Source organism: Zeugodacus cucurbitae, chromosome 5 (genome assembly GCF_028554725.1).
Source record: "Zeugodacus cucurbitae isolate PBARC_wt_2022May chromosome 5, idZeuCucr1.2, whole genome shotgun sequence".
NCBI classification, from domain to species: Eukaryota; Metazoa; Arthropoda; class Insecta; order Diptera; family Tephritidae; genus Zeugodacus; species Zeugodacus cucurbitae.
This window is the reverse complement of record NC_071670.1, coordinates 21,262,018-21,281,730: the sequence shown is the minus strand read 5'-3', so window position 1 is coordinate 21,281,730 and position 19,713 is coordinate 21,262,018. Positions and strand designations below refer to the sequence as shown.

Here is a 19,713-nt window from a genome sequence, read left to right as displayed (position 1 = left end):
TTCGAGTTATGTAAGTTCCACTGTATATATAAAAATGCGATGTAAGAAGCCTGCCAGTTAAATGGAATTCAAATCCGGAAGCTTGGCTATCTCGTGAAATTATGTGTTAGTGGGTACTAACGTTTGACAAAACGCCCCTCAGATAAGAAAAGTTTCACTATTTTTGGAATATGTCACACCCTCCAGAACATAATGTTAATAAAACACTCTGACGCTCGTTCATGGCATATATATAATGTCACTACAGATGCAGTATTATCAAACATATTTTGACAAGAATAGATAACATTTCAATAAACAAGCTTTCAAAAACATTTGACATTTTTGAGGATATTTATTTTATTAAGACTGCATGGAACAAGGTAACGATGGAAACAATTTGTCTGACTTCGATCTGCAGAGGATGATATTCCCACATCGACATTATCGACTTTGATAAAGCTTTTAAATGAAAATGGGCAAGGGCAGCATTCCGACGAATTTTCGTTAATCGACGAAATTGTTTCTACAGAAAACAATAATATTGATATTGCTATTGACGATAATGTTACTGAGGAATTATCTGATAGAGGAACCGAAGACATAATTGAAGTATGCGTCCTGGATGCACTGATGCACGTCCAAATCATACACAGAAGCACTAAAACAACTTCGCCGCATTAAAAATTCGTTAGTGACGATGTTACTCCATTTCAGTTCGCCAAAAATTTGGAAAGTCTTTTTAAAACCTGTTTTATAAAACAGAAACAAGGAAAGTTGCTTTCGAACAATGCTGTTGACATGACTTATGAACCTGCAACAACATCACACATCACATCATATCGCATCATGACACAACAGATCACGACCACACCACTACACACATACCCCGGAGGTATTCTGTTTCTCCCGGAGGGGTATTCTATTTCTTTGGATTCAGGTACTCTAGCCGGGTTCTAAGCTACCGGGGGGTAGGCAGGTCAGTTGCGAAATAAGTGTAAACAAATAAGCAATCCCCGACGATGAGCGGCAAGAGTGGAGGATGCGGTTTAAAAGCTAGCAGATCCGATGAAACTCCTGTAGCAGTGGCGAATCGACACAGCCACTTAGAAATAAGTGCTCCCATCATTATGTTTGGGCATAAGGGTATACCCGTTCCTGTTTATTTCGGCCCACCCCCCTGCACACGATGCGCTGGTAAATACAACCAATGGAGAGCTGCATCAGAAATAAAACAACACATGCCAACAATAACAGTAATAACATTTTGGGTATCATAGTGGGTGATAATGATAGCAATCTGCAAGAGACAAACTCTTCTCAAAAGACGCCGAATGCGGATTCAGACCCTTTCAAGCGCGATGCTATAATCAGAGAGCGGACTCTTGACATGTCCTACAGCGACATTCTAAGGGCAGTGAAGAAAGACGATAACCTACAGAAACTCGACGAAAGTGTGATAAGGTTTAGAAAGACGACCAAAGGTGAAATTCTGATTGAACTAAAAGAGGCGCAAATGAAAAGCACGGGTGAGTTCAAGACTGAGATGGGCAAAGGGTTAGGAAACGAGGCCTCTATTAGAGCACTAACCCACGAAGTAATGGTGGAAATACGAGATCTCGACGAAATCACAACTAAGGAGGACATCGTTGAGGCATTACGCTCTCAAATAAAAGAGGGGAATTTTTTAAGCGGAAACGCAACGAACTGAAAAAAGCGATTAGGAGGAGTAAAACAGCCTTTTTCAAGGAACTTTGCGGAAAAATAGCTGAAAACCCATGGGGGTTTCCAAGATCAAGGGAGGCGAAGGGCAAGCACCAACATGTCCCAAATTATTAAAAACTCTCTTCCCTTTGCAGCCCTTAGAGAAACGACAGCGACTAGATGACCAACTGGTTGAGATAGACATACCAATAATAACCGAAGAAGAGGTGATTCAAGCAGCAAAAAGGTTCAGTAACGCAAAAACTCCAGGTTTGGATAGTATTCCAAACAAGGTTTTAAAGATTGTCATTAACCACAACGTGAAGCCATTCGCTGAGTTGTTCACGCAATACATACGGAAAGGTGTCCTCCCAAAAATTTGGAAAAAACAGAGACTAGTTTTGTTACAGAAGCCAAACAAACCAGTCGGCGAACCCGGCTCTTACCGGCCACTCTGTATGCTTGATACGATTGGCAAGATATTAGAACGGCTAATATGTGTACGCCTAGAGTTGCACTTAGACAAAGAATACCAGGGTCTATCCGATAATCAGTTCGGTTTTCGTAAGCAGAGGTCAATCATTGATGCGATCGAAAAGCTCACGGATATAGCAAACAAAGCAATAGAAGGTACCTGATGGTTGTATGGAACGAAAGAATATTGCGAAGTAGTCACTTTTGATGTCCGAAACGCGTTCAACTCGGCACACTGGCCTCATATATTAAGTGCTCTCGAAAGTAAGGCGACACCGGCATACTTGGTGAGGATTGTTTCCAGCTATCTCTCCGATCGGCTGCTACTGTACGACACTGACGTCGGACAGAGTAGAGAGTGCCACAAGGCTCGGTGCTTGGACCACTATTATGGAATGTACTATACAACGGCGTCCTGCGCCTTCCACTGCCGAGGGAAGTACAGATCATCGGATACGCAGATGACATAGCTGTGACCGTTGTAGCGAAGGAGCTCGAGCAAATTTCGAATCTGTGTAGCGACACGTCACAAAAAATCAAGAACTGGCTCACGACAACCAATTTGCAGCTTGCTGGACAGAGAACCGAATCGGTCTTGATCACAAGCAGGAAAAAACTTGAAGATATTACGATAAACATCGATGACTACAACATTATGATACAGCAGTCGTTGAAATATTTATGCCCGGTTTCACAGTCAGTGCTTAGGTTGTGCTTAAGATAAATCAGAAATATTGCGTTTACAGTTCATACTTAAGTGCTGCTTAAGTACTGAAAATGGGAGACTTAAGCAGTGCTTAAGTAACAGCTGATTTTTGTTTTGAATATTGACTTATTTGTCAAAAAATAAAATAAAAATTATTTGCTGAAAAAATTTTTGGAATGTCTTGCATTCAATGACGGTTATATGCTTTCCTGCGAGTTGCAATAGGTGCCCCCATTCGCTTGCGGTGAAATTTGGTGACCTTTTATTGTTTTCATCCATTTCCCAGATTCTAAATTTATTCGTCGCAAAATTATTTTTCATCAACAATAATTTCAATTTGTCAGATGGTATTTGTAAACAAATGTTTTTCATTGTGCTGCCATATATCATAATAGAATTTTATAGAAAATAAGCATCGACTGTGAAACGCAAATGACTACTCAGTCAACAACAATGCTTAGCTAAGATTTTATTTGAGCACAACTTAAGTACGAATTGTGAAACCGGGCATTAGGAGTCATAAAAGATACAAAACTTACCTACAATAATCACATTGATAAAAGTTGTGAAAAAGCGGCGCGTATTACAGCTGCTTTAGCGAGAATAATGGCCAACATTGGCGGACCAAGCCAAAATGGACGAGCAATATTGGCCAAGGTGAGCCAAACTATAATGATGTACGCAGCGCCCATTTAGGGACCGGCTCTACAGCACAAAACATATGCCAAGAAAGCAAAGTCGGTAATCCGCCTTAGTGCTATTAGACTTTCTTGTGCATTTCGAACTATATCACACGAGGCTGCTGGGGTTATAGCGGGCATCAAGGCAAACGAGCCTTAACTAATGGCAGAGGCGATGGGACGCGGCAACAAAGGGAAGGGGGACCCATAGGCTAATTAGAAATGTGAAAGCGTGGGTAGAAAGAAAGCACGGGGAAATAGACTTCTATCTGACACAATTTTTGAGGGGCCATGGTTGTTTTAGAGATTATCTCTACAAATATGGGCATGATTACGGAACGAGCTATTCGTTCTGCGGCAGAAATGGAGAAAACGCGCTTCACACGTGTAGTCTGCGATAGCTCTGCAGGAGCTGAGAAGAAAAGAGTGGCAACGCGGCGAAATCAGAAGAAGGAACGAGGAGTAGTCCAGATAGACATGTACCACTACATACACACGCATCATACACAGCATCTAACACCGCTCATCGTACAACACAAGAACCACATGATCATCAACGGGTCGAGTCCGGTATTCACAACCAAAACCATTAAAAGGGATAGATCCCAACGGGATCTTCCCCATTCGATTTCATCAGTGTACCGGAAGGTGTATCGTGGCGAAAACCACTATCATCCTCAGGGAGGGGATATCTAGAAGAGTGTATGGCTATCTTTAAAAGAGTGGCAATCCTGGAAATATGCTCCCTGAATTTTCGCTCAAAGCTAGTCTCTAGTGCTTACTTCTCCATCAATAGCACTTTCCATCAATAGCATCTAGCTACTTAAATAAAAGACTCGTTTGGATCCCAAGCCATAGCGGGATTGCATAAAAAATCGCCATAACATTCAATTTGTATAGTGAAGAGGATACAGGAAACCTACTGTTGTTAATGTGTATATCTTCCTCTTCGCTTGTCTGTCATTTTGCAACTTTTGCTATGCCAATTATAATTAGATAATTCTACCTTACACAGTGGTCAGTGTGTTTTTGTTAAAGCCTCGGGTAATATCAATCAGATTTATCTGCATTCTAATCACTTCTCCTATAAAATTAACAAATTTCGCTTAAGAGCCTCCGCTTAAGTGCCTTTCCCGCTTAAATGCCTGTATTATTTAAGACACAAAAACAAAATTGTTTGCAATTTTCCTCTTTAAGTGCCTTTTAATATTTTAGACATTGAATGCGCTTAGTATTGTCAAAAGGAAAACATATACAGTCGACTCTCGTTAATTCGAAACTCGAGGGACTCTTGAAATGTTACGAATTATCGAGTGTTTGAAATATCAAATGGTTCGAAATTTGTGAGAGAAAATAAACAAAACTTCGAATTATTAAGTGTTGGTTAATTTTTATTTATTAATATAAAAATGACAAGAATTAAGAGGTATATTCGTGTACATACATGTATCAAATTAGGATCTTGCTTCCTTAACTGAAACCTCTACCAAAGGTTCCGATGTATCGCCCTCATCTTCATCGTTACTTTGCGTATCTGTCGCAGATAAAATTTCGCCATCGATTAGTGAACCTGAGACAGCAACATTTTCTTCCACTTGAACAAAAACAGAAAAACTCACACCGCAATCGTCAAACATTTATACTTTCTAGGGCTGATAACTAACGCTAACTTTTAATCTGCATACCAACGAAAGAGTAACAGTAACTAAACAAACCAATTGGTGAGAAGTGTGTGCGCCAAATAGTCAAACTAATCATAACAAAAACAAAGGCCCGTGTATCTTGATACAAGTTTGAACTTGTCGCAAAATGTACTTACAATCATTCCGCCTCTTCTCTCTACAACTTTGAATTGTCGAGTGCTGGACGCTGATGAGTTCGAATTAACGCGTCGTTTTGTTAAATAGCAATGATTTTTTCGTTCGAATTACCAAGAGTATGAAAATGTATTGATTTAGTTCGAAATATAAAGAGATTCAGTAGGGTACTCGTGATAACTTTGAATTATAGAGAGGTTCGAATTATCGCAGGTTTGAATTAACGAGAGTCGACTGTACATAGTTTTGTAATTTTTTTTTTATACTTATTAATGTTTATTGATTTATTTATATTAAAAATAATTTTTGTTGTTAAAAAGAAATAAATGTGACTTTCAATCTAAAAGAAAAAATGTTAGATCGAAATATTTGAGAAAAAGCTTGGTAAGTACCTCGAGGTAGAGACCGACCGATTAATCGGCCTTGGTATCGGCATCGGCCACAAAATTCAGCATTCAGCCATATTTGGCCGATACTTTCTACTACTTTCGGATTACACTAAAATACATTTTTTGTTTACTTTGTTGATTTCTTGAAAGCATAAAATTTTAATTCTTCTATTTACCATATAAAATACAGTGATTCACACTTGACTAAACTAACAATTCATCACGTTGATAATTTAAGTCTAGTTTTGTTTAACAACTTGTGGAGATTTTGAAATAATGTCATAACGCCACTATTATAGAAGAATTCTTAACTAGGAGAGTCTATTTTTAAAAGTTCGTCATAGAGAGGATCACATAATAATCATTTAGTGCTGGTCTGGACTATAAGGTACATGCAAAAGAACCTCCCAAACAAGCTTCCGAAGTTTCTATCGAGTCACTATCACTATGTGACGCCTTTCACAATGCGAGATATAAATTACAAAAGTAATCTTTTTAAAAATAACGGATTTTTTTTAGTAGACCTTTTATTTGCGAATATTGTCCTTAAGGCTCATAACGGGTGATTTTTTTGAGGTTAGGATTTTCATGCATTAGTATTTGACAGATCACGTGGGATTTCAGACATGGTGTCAAAGAGAAAGATGCTCAGTATGCTTTGACATTTCATCATGAATAGACTTACTAACGAGCAACGCTTGCAAATCATTGAATTTTATTACCAAAATCAGTGTTCGGTTCGAAATGTGAAAATCCGCTTTTTTATCGACAAATTTTGTTCAGCGATGAGGCTCATTTCTGGTTGAATGGCTACGTAAATAAGCAAAATTGCCGCATTTGGGGTGAAGAGCAACCAGAAGCCGTTCAAGAACTGCCCATGCATCCCGAAAAATGCACTGTTTGGTGTGGTTTGTACGCTGGGGGAATCATTGGACCGTATTTTTTCAAAGATGCTGTTGGACGCAACGTTACGGTGAATGGCGATCGCTATCGTTCGATGCTAACAAACTTTTTGTTGCCAAAAATGGAAGAACTGAACTTGGTTGACATGTGGTTTCAACAAGATGGCGCTACATGCCACACAGCTCGCGATTCTATGGCCATTTTGAGGGAAAACTTCGGAGAACAATTCATCTCAAGAAATGGACCCGTAAGTTGGCCACCAAGATCATGCGATTTAACGCCTTTAGACTATTTTTTGTGGGGCTACGTCAAGTCTAAAGTCTACAGAAATAAGCCAGCAACTATTCCAGCTTTGGAAGACAACATTTCCGAAGAAATTCGGGCTATTCCGGCCGAAATGCTCGAAAAAGTTGCCCAAAATTGGACTTTCCGAATGGACCACCTAAGACGCAGCCGCGGTCAACATTTAAATGAAATTATCTTCAAAAAGTAAATGTCATGAACCAATCTAACGTTTCAAATAAAGAACCGATGAGATTTTGCAAATTTTATGCGTTTTTTTTAAAAAAAAGTTATCAAGCTCTTAAAAAATCACCCTTTATTTGTCCTTAAAGGAAAAACTGTATTGGTGATTCGCTTCGATAAAACGCGAATAAGTCATTTTTTTTTCAACATATATCTTATAATAATAATTTATTTAGTTTTGAATATAAATTAAATGAATAAAAAACTTTATATTTACATATGAACTGAGTTGTTTACTTATTTTGTGATGTTATTTGTCTTTGTTTTTCTTTTGTTACTAAACTAATTTACTAAATAAAGTTTTTGATGAAAGAATCGGCATCGGCCAAAAATTTGGTATCGGTCGGATACATATAAGTACCTTTCCCGCTTAAGTGTCTCAAATGTCTTGCACGTTAAGAGAGGGCACTTAAGCGGGGATTACTGTATTTCAAATATTTTTGTTGCATAATTTAATCACTGTAATTTGTTTAGATATTTGCGCGCATGAAATTCACACATCTGAATTAAAGTGAATTATTTCCGAATATTTTCCACTCGAAATTCATTTAGAAAAATTCGAATTAGAAAAGTGAAAGCGAAATTCAGAACACCAAATATCGGATTGAAAGTGAATTTGCTTGAATTCCACTCGCAAGTGGATTGCCGAACCTGCCTGATTATAACGTTTATTTTCACAAATATTGTGTGTTTGCGCTCTCACATTCGATTTATACTTTCCGCACGTAAGTATACAAGTGATTCACTTGTACAAATGGTAAAGGAATTTTTGAAAACTCAAACATAAATTTATAATCAGCCTTAATGTAAATTCATGTGAACGTCTATGTATATTAGGTAGTTGCTTGGCTATGTGAAACCATAGATAAATTAATATTCGGTGGGTTCCTTGTGTGGTGGAGGGCGCTTCAAAAGTCTTCACGACTATTCCAGCGTTTTTAAGGCGCAAGTGGTTGGTATAAAGGTAGCAGCGGATGTATTGCGGACTATGCGACCGAGACCGGTAAATAAATTTATACCCTCACTTTCAGTAGGGTTAGTTCTTCACGATTAGACCAGTTTGGGTGCCAGGCCACAAAGGAATCCTAGGTAATAACAAAAGGTTAATGAGCTTTTAAGACTAGGCACGTCAGTCTTAAATACTATAGAATGAAAACAAGTAGGAGCACCTACGTCCTTGTGATCTACTGGACAGTTGGACTTCAGCTGAGCTGAGTAAGCCCCAAGGAAAATCGTAAGATGTCTAGGGCGCTCAACAATTCCTTTTGGAATGCCCAGTCTTTTCAAGATCAAGGATAAAATTCCGTGGATCTCACTTTTTGAACATCCTCGCTAATCGCCGGCTGTAGTAAAGTAAAAGAAAGTAAACAACCTATGCAGATTTGCAGTAAGTTCACAGCGCTTTGCTTGAGTCTTAATATATAATTAGGGTTTTTTGTGACTTCACAAAGGACTGTCCTTATAGTCTGAGTGTTTTCCCCTCCTTGGAGGAAAAGCCATAAAGCCTAACCAAAATATAGTTGAAGGTTTTAGTGGAAAATTCTGATATCGTAAAGTGGTTTCACAAAGAAAACAAAGACAAAGTACATGGTTTCTTGAATAGCACGAGACCACCATTGAAATAAATTTTTTGATTGTTTCAAGGTTGTTAAGTTGCCACACAATGTGCGTCCATTCAACTTATTTTATTGTTGTATTGCATTATCCCTTCGAATACGATATTACATCCTTTTCCATGGTGGATAATGCAAGTTGAGCCAGCACTGAAAATTGTTGTATTGATCATTTATCCGTTTATGCTAAAATAGTCGCGCAATTGGGTTTATAAACGGAATCTTCATTTGTAGAAACAATACGAATCAACAAAATCAAAACAAAAATCAAAACAAAAATATTTGTGACAGAATGCAGAAATACGAAATACGAAATTTTCTTTCGTGTGGAAAAAAATATTCATGGGAATGTTTTATTCCAATCTAATTTATTTAAGAAGTGTGTGTATAAATTTTAGTAAAATGTATATATTACTTACCTTAATATCTCCTTCAGCTGATCCTGTAGCGAAGAATTCTTCATGCGGATCAAGAGCAATACATTTTATAGTAGCATCATGCGCCTATAAAAAAATTTATTAATTATTATGTGTGTTTTTATAATATGCAAAACTACGTGATGAAAAATTATCGTAAGTTCAGACATAATCCATAACAACTTAAAATAAATAATGTAAGTTCCCACACTTTATACTTTCAATAATTACCCAGCTGTATGATGTTAGTCGAATAATATGCAAAATTTATTTTTAATACATATAACTTATTGCATAAATGAAATCTGCATTTGTCAGAAAATCGGATTTGAAACAAAAAATAACGTCGAAAAGTTACCGACGGTGCAGAAAATACTTGTAATATATCTATACTACTATTATAAAGAGGAAAGATGTGTATGTACACATGAATAAAACTTATAAGCTACTGTGCCGATTCTTTTGCCATTGTAAAGCTACATTCATCCTGAGTTACATAGGCTATATTTATTGCTAGAAAAAATTAGGAATCCTTATTAAAACTTAACTAACGTAATCCAAGGTGAAAAAAGTGCCCTAAAACGTATTTCGTCGCATGCGCTGCGGAAACTATTGATTGACAAAAGTATGTTCTACAATATTAAATAACATATCAATATCCTGACAACATAATAGTAATGTCACAATAAGTGTTTTTTCATAAAAAAATGCATTTAAAAACCACCGCTATAAAAGCACCTTTATGTATATTTTGGAATTAATCCTTATCAAAAAAATTACTCCATATATAAGACTACTTTAATTTAATTCCAATATATGTATAACTTTTTTAATCATTCAATTTGGACATTCCTTTCGAAATATATCACGAGTTTAAAAATGTAAGTTATTTGAAGTGTCGCGTGGTCGCCGCTCACGCCGATCGGTTAGACCGCATCACAACGGAACAACTCGACAAACAAAAGTTTATAGCATACCAACTGTCAAATAGATTAATATTGCCGAAGATGACATGATACGAAACTCTCACATTTTTATACTCTCGCAACAAAAGTTGCTAAGAGAGTATTATAGTTTTGTCCACATAACGGTTGTTTGTAAGTCCTAAAACTAAACGAGTTAGATATAGGGTTATATATACCAAAGTGATCAGGGTGACGAGCAAAGTTCAAATCCTGATGTCTGTCTGTCCGTCCGTCCGTCTGTCCGTCCCTGCAAGCTGTAACTTGAGTAAAAATTTAGATACCTTAATGAAACTTGGAACACGTGTTCCTTGGCACCGTAAGAAGGTTAAGTTCGAAGATGGGCGGAATCGGACCACTGGCACGCCCACAAAATGGCGATAACCAAAAACACATAAAGAGCTATAACTAAGCCATAAATAAAGTTATGAAAATAAAATTTGGAACATAGGATCGCATTAGGGGCACATTTGAATGTAATTTTTTTGGAAAAGTGGGCGTGACCCTGCCCCAAAATAGGTTTTTTGTATATATATTGCAAACCAATAAAGCTATGGCTGACTTCATAAACGCAGTTTGCAATGCAACACTGCAAACAGATGCGATACCGATGCAAAGCAACACTGCATGGTAACACTGATTTGTCAAATAATGCAATGACATTTATTAACGTTTGTGAACGCAATATTGCTTTGTCGTGTTTCTTTGTATGGTAAAAATGAATCTTGACCAATTGTGCACTTTTGTTTTTGAAAACGCCCTAGAATTTGGCGAAAAAAGAAATTCAAGTAACGTGGTGTTCATTAAAAAAATATTAAATAAGCGAAAGCGCCGGCGTGTTTTTTTAACCGGTTGTGGCCCAAAAAGGAAAATTCCAAAAACGTCCAACTTCTGCAAAACGATAAAATGTATGCAGGATGACGTTTTTTATGCTCATTTTCGTATGAAAAAGAGCACATTCAAGGTATTTATTTTTTAATTTATGTTTAATATAAAATAATTAACATATATGGTTTAAAGAATTTGCAGACCATGTTAATGCCGTGGTGGACTCCGCGCACAACTGGACGAATTGGAATTTCTTTGGAAAAGGTCTTGCAAATTGCAATTTGGAAGCTGAGCAATAATTGTTCTTTTAGAGATGTCAGCGATCGTTTTGGAGTAGCTGTTGGTCTCGCATATAAAGTCTTTGTAAAAATAATAAAGATGATCTGCCGTTTAAAGAAAGACGTCATCAAATTTCCAAGAAGTGAAGCTGAACAAAAGCAAACCAGCGAAGCATTTTCAACTCTACGTTTCAATCCTTTTCCTTTTGTACTCGGGTGCGTCGATGGTACACATATTCCCATTTCGCAGCCAATCAGAGATGAAATCAGTTACCGGAATCGAAAGGGGACGTACTCAATCATTGCTCAAGTAAATATTTCTTTTGTTTTATGAAAAAATTATTATTTTTAAATTTTGGTTAACATTTTTTGCCAGGCTATTGTCGACAGCCGTATGAAATTCATAGATGTGTTCATAGGGTGTCCGGGAGCATGCCATGATGCTTCAATTTGGCAAATGAGCCCTATCAAGAAGGCCATAATTAACAAAGAAATAAATATTTATCCCAACTACCATTTTTTGGGCGATGGAGGTTATCCTTTGGAGATGTGTGTTATGGTTCCTTATCGCGATAATGGATTCCTGACACCAATGCAATCGAAGTACAATGCAATTTTAAGTTCAACTCGGGTTGTTGTAGAACAGGCATTTGGCGTTTTGAAGAAGAAATTTAGAATTCTAAAGTATATCGAAGTTAAAAATCCAAGTTTGCCAAAATTAATAACAATGGCTTGTATGATTATTCACAATATTATTATTATAAATGAAGGGAACACCGCCGATGATTTAATCGCAGAAACAAATGCCATCACTTCTGAAACACTCGAGGAAGTCACTTTACCAGGACAAAGAGAGGCAAAAGCAAAGAGAGATGCATTGGCAACTTTGTTATCAGCCTAATGCATCTCTCTTTGCTTTTGCTTTTTCAATTAAAAATACTTTTTATAAATAATACTTTTTTATTATATCGCTTTTTCATGAGATCAATTACAACAATAAATACATATGTATTTTGTTTGTATTCTATTTTGTTTGTATTTATCTAAAAAGATTTTAATCTGTTAAGGTGAACAAGAAATGGAAAACTTATTGAGACCTGTCTACAATTCTCTGAAATAAGGCACGGATTTCCTTCAGCTCAGCTACTTTCTCCTTCTCCACCGCAATTTTTTGACATCGAAAAATTCCCAGTTCGTGGAACTCTCGCCAGATGTGTTATTGCGTTTCTTAATTCTTTTGTATGTGCCCATTAGATTTATAAAACATCTGGTTGCTTCATCTCTTGAAAAGGGAAATGTGCCCTCGACCTCCTTAATCTCCCGCATTATTTGCTCCCAAATAGCACTCCTTTTCTTTTTTTTGGCACAAAAATCCGGTTCATGGCGTAGACGCACTTCCAAAAGGAGCTTTTTCCTTTCATGGCTCCACTTCTTTTCACTATAAGAACGAAGAAATCATATAACAGAAAGAAAATGCGAAAAAGTTTTTACTTACGATGTCTCAGCCATTTCAATTACCGCAAAAATCCAAAAAGCATCCAAAATAAAACAGATGCACAAATTTGACAACTGTTGCGCATCAGAAAGGGTTGCCAGGCGATAGTGAACACACGGCAATGCCAAAAATATGCTAATGACGTTTATGAACACTAGGCATTTCAATGTTGCATTGCAAACTGCGTTTATGAAGTCAGCCTATATCAACCAAACTTTCTGCAGTCGTTTCTTTTAGCCGTTTCCTTATACAGTCCAAAAATGAAAGAAATCGGATAATAACCACGCCCACCTCCCATACAAAGGTTAGGTTGAAAATGACTAAAAGTGCGTTAACTCACTAACGAGAAACGTCAGAAACACCAAATTTTACATAAGAAATGCAGAAGGAAGCTGCACCGAGATTGTTTTACAAAATGGAAAATGGGCGTGGCGTCGCCCACTTATGGGTGAAAAACCATATCTCAAGAACTACTACTAAAACGACAATGAAATTCGGTATATAATATTTTCTTGACACCCTGATGACACTGGTGGAATATGGGCGAAATCGGTTCACAACTACGTCTACTTCCCATATAACTCAATTTTGAATCATTCTGATTCGTTCACTTTATAATGTATACATAAGGAACCGATAAAGATAACGAAATAAAACTTTACACAAATACTGTATTTGAGCTGTGACATCACTTGTGGAAAAATTGTCAAAATCGAACCATGACTTTTCAAGGCCCCTGATATCAAACTTGAAGAACTCAGTGCCTAAGGGTAATTTTTCACCGAAAATATAGGTAAATCTCTAAATAAATTGCGAGAGTATAAAATGTTCGGTTGCACCCGAGCTTAGCCTTTCTTTACTTGTTCCTTAAACCGAATTCCTTGATCTATCATTTTCAGTTGGTATCAATGCGAATTGAAGGAATTTTTGCTCATGTCAGAAAATATGGGATATCAGAAGAAATCTCGTACACATATGTACATATTCGTTTGGAAATTGCACGAAAAGGACTTTCATTGGAATTTCTAAGAATTCAAAAAGTTAAGGAATTGAAGGACACTTTACCACAACCATTATCACCGGCGGGGCACGAGCTCATATACCGAGGATTCCGATGATCCTAAGAGATCTTTCAATCCTATTTAAACGGCTTCAATTTCAAAAACTAAATTTAAAATAAGAATACAAGAATAAGAAAAATATTTCATTTTCGAGTTTTCTTTTACCCTTTTTTAATGACCACATGCAAAAGGCAAAAAGTATTTATGGGAGAGTATATGCTTAAAAAAGTATAACTTTTGAAGTTTGTTTAATACCCGTGCGAAGCCGGGGCGGTCTGTTAGTTTGTGGAATTTTGAAATAAAACTAAACTGAAGAAGAGTAATATAAAATTATTCATCGCACATATAATATTTAGCTATTTCTAGTTAGCTATTATTAAAGCTAATTTTCAAATCAGTACAGAATTGACTTTTTGCATAGTAATTATCATCGTATGAATGTGGTATATGTTTTTACTTCTATAAAAGTGTAATTTTCATGCATGATTTCACATAAATGGGAAGACTTACCTGGAAACGGTGCTTTAGAGTCCTCTGCCTTACATCGAATATACAAACATCTCCTTTTTTTCCGCACGAAATCAACAATTGGTGTTGTGGTGCAAAACACATGCAAGACGATCCTTGATCGTGACATGTAAATGCTGCAGGAAATAATTATAATATTAGTATTCAGTTTTAATTAATTGTAATTTAATGCTGGATTTTTTATAATTAAAATCTATTAAAATTATATATTCAAAACCTATTTATAACTTTTGTATATTAAATGTATGTTTGTGGTACATACATAGGGCTAAAGATGCTTTCTATTTTATATTGCCTATGATGCCCTTGCAAGTATTCTTAAAACATCGTCTCAATTGCCTTAATTATACTATTATACGCCTCTCACTCACACTCAGTTGTTGTGGAATCCAATACTGATTTTCAATTGTGTCGCAGAACCTGATTGGATTTTCTTGTCTTTTCGAATATAAGAAAAAATACTGGAAAATGTTTCTCAAGCATAGTAATCCTCTTGATTTTCAGTAGAAATCCTACAGGATTATTAGGTGGTGGGATTTAATTTATTTTGGATTTTTGCTTCAGCATACCTGCCATGCTATGTTTAGAGGTGCCTCCATTGACAGGATGGATTATGCCACATACTCTTATATGCAAACACTTTATAAACATGCTATGTTAGAGTAAGATTGAAATAAATGACCTTAAAACATGTGTGTTACGTATCACGGGGAGGGGTATTACATTCTTTACACCCAGCGAAAGAGTGACAGAGACATTTAGAGTTTTCGCGCGCTTACAATAGTTCACTTGTTCCTTTAGGTGTTACAGCTGGGGTCGGGATATTTACTGAAAGTAGTATTTTTCATGAATATATGATGCTTGTAGCTTAGTTTATAATTGTAATTGGTACTTCTTACTGGTATCAATTGCAGAAATATGTCTTAAGTTCAAACACGACAAACGAAGAGCTGTCCTGTGTTTTGCTTGCCAGAAAAGTTAACTGTTTCTCAATTACCTACATGAAATTTTATCTGTCCATTAAACATGAATTAAAGTCCGATAAAACAACAAACAGTTCTTGAAATATCTTAAATATTAGGAATTGTAGCTGTTTAAAAAGGTGTGGTGTTCCCAAGGAGTAGTTTCTTACTCGACCAATGATCAATCAGAAAAATGGTGATAGGCGGTGTCGATATAGTTGCAACTGATCAGACTAAGAAAAAACAAACAAGATAGAAAAGAAAATAGTTTATCGCGTAACACAGAGACATTATTTTGACAAGCCCTGTTGTTCTTGTTCTTTGGCTGATAACTTTTCAATTGAAAGCAGCAGCTCATGTGATAGTTTTCGCGGACCATCTAGTCGTAACCAAAAAAACCCACAACAGGTCAAGGAAAAATAAAAAAAGAGATTAAATTTACCGCGATTAGCCCTTCGTACTGGAGTCTCCAACCGACCCGCTGTCATTATAGATTATTCTGTCTTAAAATACGTTGGTATTATTATACAGGTCCTAATAGCTTTTCGGGCGGCAATCGGATCTCAATTACAAATTAGTCCAACAATGCCGATAGTTGAATTTACCGTTATACCTACAATATTACCGACCAAAAGTATTTATACGACATTATAACCCATACCAGTACTGGTATATTTTCTTTCGATTTAGCTAATAACCTGTAACCTGGTGTCATTCACCATCCTAGACGGATAACAACAGCTAATCGAATTCTAAGATTGTCGTTCACCCAGAATATCTTCTCATGCTTGGTGACGACAGATAGGGAACTTGCGTATCGATATATTGTAAAAGCAATATCAGAGAATGCTGGAAGTCTTCAAAAGTTTAACTTCGATGCCAAAGGTTACACTGACATTATTATCTGGCGATACTGTGATATAACGGAGCCACCTATAACTTGGTACATGCCACACCCAAGCCGTGTAGCGCTGCATTAAGTTGGTACAGCAGCATTACGTGCAGCTTGTGGGGAAAATAAATGTTTTATTAGGTCAAGGCGGCTATCGCGTCAACGAATGCCTTATTTCAAAACAAAAAACAGTTTGATGTGTTAATGGTATTTTAAGTAACGTAGGAGTATATTTTTCTTAATAAATGTTTAAAATGACAATTTTTTGAAATTTCGACTGTACTGGGGCACCTCAAAACATTAAAAGACAGCTGTTTGATTTTTTGTATGCGTGTTTTATTTATTAAAAGGCAACTTTTCATAGCTATGCCGTTAAAAAACAAATAAAAATTGTTTCTCCATACATTATCGCTCCACCTTAAAGGTCTTTACGTAAAAATGTACATATTTATATGATCAAATCTGACTTAATATGTTTTGCACACTTCTTAGAATTTCTCGATTTTTCCCTTTCAATTTAATAATTACATATGTAATTGTGCATTTAGTTTTGTTTTATTTCTATTTTGCTTGAATTGTTATAGAATTCGTTTCAATAACACCGACAACCAATAAAAATTCTCATTCGAACATCAAAATAATAAAAAAATTTTTTTAGAAGATTAAGAATTTATCAATATCTATGTACATCTACTACAAATTTATATCGCATTGAATTATGACTACTATAAAATTTCACAACAATTCTGACTAACTCGTATAAAAATCAATAATTTTTTTCAAAACAGGTATTTATTAATTTTATCTAGCTATGTACAGTCCGATAAAATTGTGTGGTGCGATAATTACATGGCGTTTGAAAGATACGATGTCTTTCATGGCAGCCGCTTTACTTTCTATACGTCTTAGTCGATCGTGCTGTTGTTCTTCAATCAAATATACTTCAGAATCTGATTATTAGCAGTTATCTGATGTTTAGCGGTCATCGTCGCTCTGTAGATAGGGTTTCAACTTTTCCCTCATAACTCAGTAGCAGGCTGACTGTGTCTGTTACAGATTCATCTAAATTGCGGTTTCTGCTCAGAATTCCGCTCATTTGCGGCATGTTTTCTGAGCCTTACGATATGTATCAAGAGTAATTGTGTTGACTATCTCGAGTCTTATCAAATATGTAAACACAATAACCCAGTTACGTATGAGCATGAGGTCTACCAGTGGCCGGCGAATGTTTGACGAAAGCTTGATTTGTATGATAGAATAAATACGGCTTCTCGTTCATATCTTACAACCTTATGATCGTCATACAATAGCTAAGTCTGTTTCAGCTGCTAAAGCCACCTATTCTAACAACGCATAGTCTGTATCCGTTTCATTGTGGTTTTCGAAAAAATATTTTTCCTCCAGCTGTTCATCTTCACCGGTCAAACCCCAATCCTAAATTTTATTCCTTGCACTTGCATTTCCATCATATCGTCGATGGAAATGTTAATGCCATTATTCAATCAGCTTTATTGTAAACTTCATGTGAATAAAGCATTTCCATGAATTTTTATTTCCACACTAAAGAAAAATTCCTATCATAAATTTTGTGTGAATAAAAACTTATATTCGAATTTAGGCATTCTGTTACAAATAGTTTTGTGTTGCTGTTTTGATGATTCGTATTAGGACTACAAATGAAGATTCCGTTTATAAAGGGGATTGTGCGACTGTTTTAACATAAAAACATTAATTATCAACATGACAATTTTCATAATGTAATAGAAAAGTTGAATTGACGCTTATTGTGTAACAACATGATAATCTTGTACTATTCAGAAATCAATTTCTTTGATGGTCTAGTGATATTCAAGAAATCATGTTCCTATTCTCAAATGCATGCCTTTTATCCTTATTTTCTATGTGACTGTCAACTGTGTTTTTTTAATAGATCTTAGTTTGTTATGGCTTTTCTCCCCGATTTCGCATAGGCGGGACATTTCATAAGGAAGTGTTCAAAGGTTTCCACCTCGTCTTCTTTCGGGCAACTTCTGCAGCTAGCACCCGTTACAATTTATAATAATTGTCCCATTAATAACCCCTATAATTAAGAATAAATATTACTGAAGCAAAGAGCTCCCTGCACATGTTACGATTTTCTTGGGTCAGAAGGATCTTGCGACTGATCAGCGCTTGCGCAAAAGAATAAGTAGTGATCCTACTTGTTTCCATTTTCCGTTCGATAAGACGGACGTGTGTAGCCTTACAATTTCCTGGGATTCCGCTGTGGCCAGGCACCCAAATTAGTTTAATCTTATATCTAATTGGCATAGTCGCTTTGCTACCAGACTGAATCGTCACTACTCTGAAGGACGCTACGCTTCGAAGCAGTCAATCCGCTGCTGCCTTTATATCAGCCACTTGCACTTTAAACACGTTAAAATAGTCCTGAAAATTTTTGAAACGAAATTCATCACACAAGGATCCCACCGAATATTAATTTAACTATGGTTTCATATAGTCAAAGAACTACTTAATATACTTAGACCTTAATTCATATTAAAAATGTTTTTAAAATTAATTAAATTGTTAATATTGATATTTGTTCCCTACAATTGATATTGTGAACAAATTTTACTGTTTCACATGAACAAAATTACATTTACAATTATGGAAAATTTTCGATGTTGAGAGATAAGTGAAATTCATGATACCAAAATAGTGTTATACATAAGTCAAAAGAAAGAAATATTGTATATTTGTGGAAAACTACAAATGAGTTATCTTAAAAAAAACGGATTATTAGATTTTAAATTCTGCATGCGCTCCATTCCATTTGTACATTTTAAAGTGCGGTTTAAATAACATGTCCCTTTCATTAATTCCCTACATAATTTATTAGGTATTAGGCTGAACAGACCTGGTTATACTGTTTGATCTAAAATATTTGTAAGCACGGATTAAGACGAAACTGTACTTATATGCGGAAATTTGGTCGGCTATAATCACTAAATCGGTTTAACTTTTCTGAGTCCGGAGAATGTTGCTCCAGGAAGGATTTGTCTTTATCATAAAAATAAAAATTATACACCCTTCCATACGCAAAGCATTTCATGTCGATTGATGAAAGAAAATACTATAATAAAACAATTATAATAAGCACCACATTTTAAAGTCACATTTTAGGAGCAGCACCAATGAGAATTGAAAATTTGTAGAAAAAGCATTTAATTTCGACCAGTTTATTTGATAATGTGTTCGAGCCGCTACTAACTAATGGTTAAAGTAGGTCAGTAAATACTTAAATACTACCTAAACAAATATAAACTATTTCCCTTAAGTAGTGCTTTTGTACTTACCGGAAACGCACGATTTCTTTTGAGGTAACAATGTATCCCAAATATTTATATTTTTATTCTCCGAGCTTTGACCGGCTGAAAACAGAATAAAAAATAAACAATAATGTAAAATTTTGTACCTACATATGTTGAGAATTTATATTAAATTTGACTTTCATGGTTT

The 19,713-nt window shown here is 35.9% G+C and overlaps 2 protein-coding genes and 2 long non-coding RNA genes across 4 annotated transcripts in view; 2 read left to right on the top strand and 2 right to left on the bottom strand.

Moving 5' to 3' along the window:
- Positions 1-19,713, bottom strand: part of LOC105220031 (dmX-like protein 2) — a 111,357-nt gene that overhangs the window by 4,546 nt on the left and 87,098 nt on the right. Inside the window, exons 18-20 of the mRNA XM_054231700.1 lie at positions 19,551-19,625; positions 14,341-14,474; positions 9,210-9,293 (exon numbers count right to left, since the gene is read on the bottom strand). Of these exons, the coding sequence (XP_054087675.1) occupies positions 9,210-9,293; positions 14,341-14,474; positions 19,551-19,625 (293 nt within the window). The remainder of the gene's footprint in view (positions 1-9,209; positions 9,294-14,340; positions 14,475-19,550; positions 19,626-19,713) is intronic.
- LOC128922119 (uncharacterized) lies at positions 9,128-14,346 on the top strand. Its single transcript, XR_008471407.1, has 3 exons — positions 9,128-9,362; positions 12,994-13,562; positions 13,669-14,346. It is a non-coding gene; the product is annotated as an uncharacterized LOC128922119 (long non-coding RNA).
- On the top strand, positions 10,729-11,565 carry LOC128922118 (uncharacterized). Its single transcript, XR_008471406.1, has 2 exons — positions 10,729-11,132; positions 11,189-11,565. It is a non-coding gene; the product is annotated as an uncharacterized LOC128922118 (long non-coding RNA).
- Positions 12,183-12,978, bottom strand: LOC128922116 (uncharacterized). The gene is made up of 2 exons (XM_054231703.1): positions 12,770-12,978; positions 12,183-12,712 (listed from the first exon to the last, which is right to left on the bottom strand). The coding sequence occupies exons 1-2, from the start codon at positions 12,781-12,783 to the stop codon at positions 12,418-12,420; spliced, it is 309 nt and encodes a 102-aa protein (XP_054087678.1). The 5' UTR covers positions 12,784-12,978; the 3' UTR covers positions 12,183-12,417.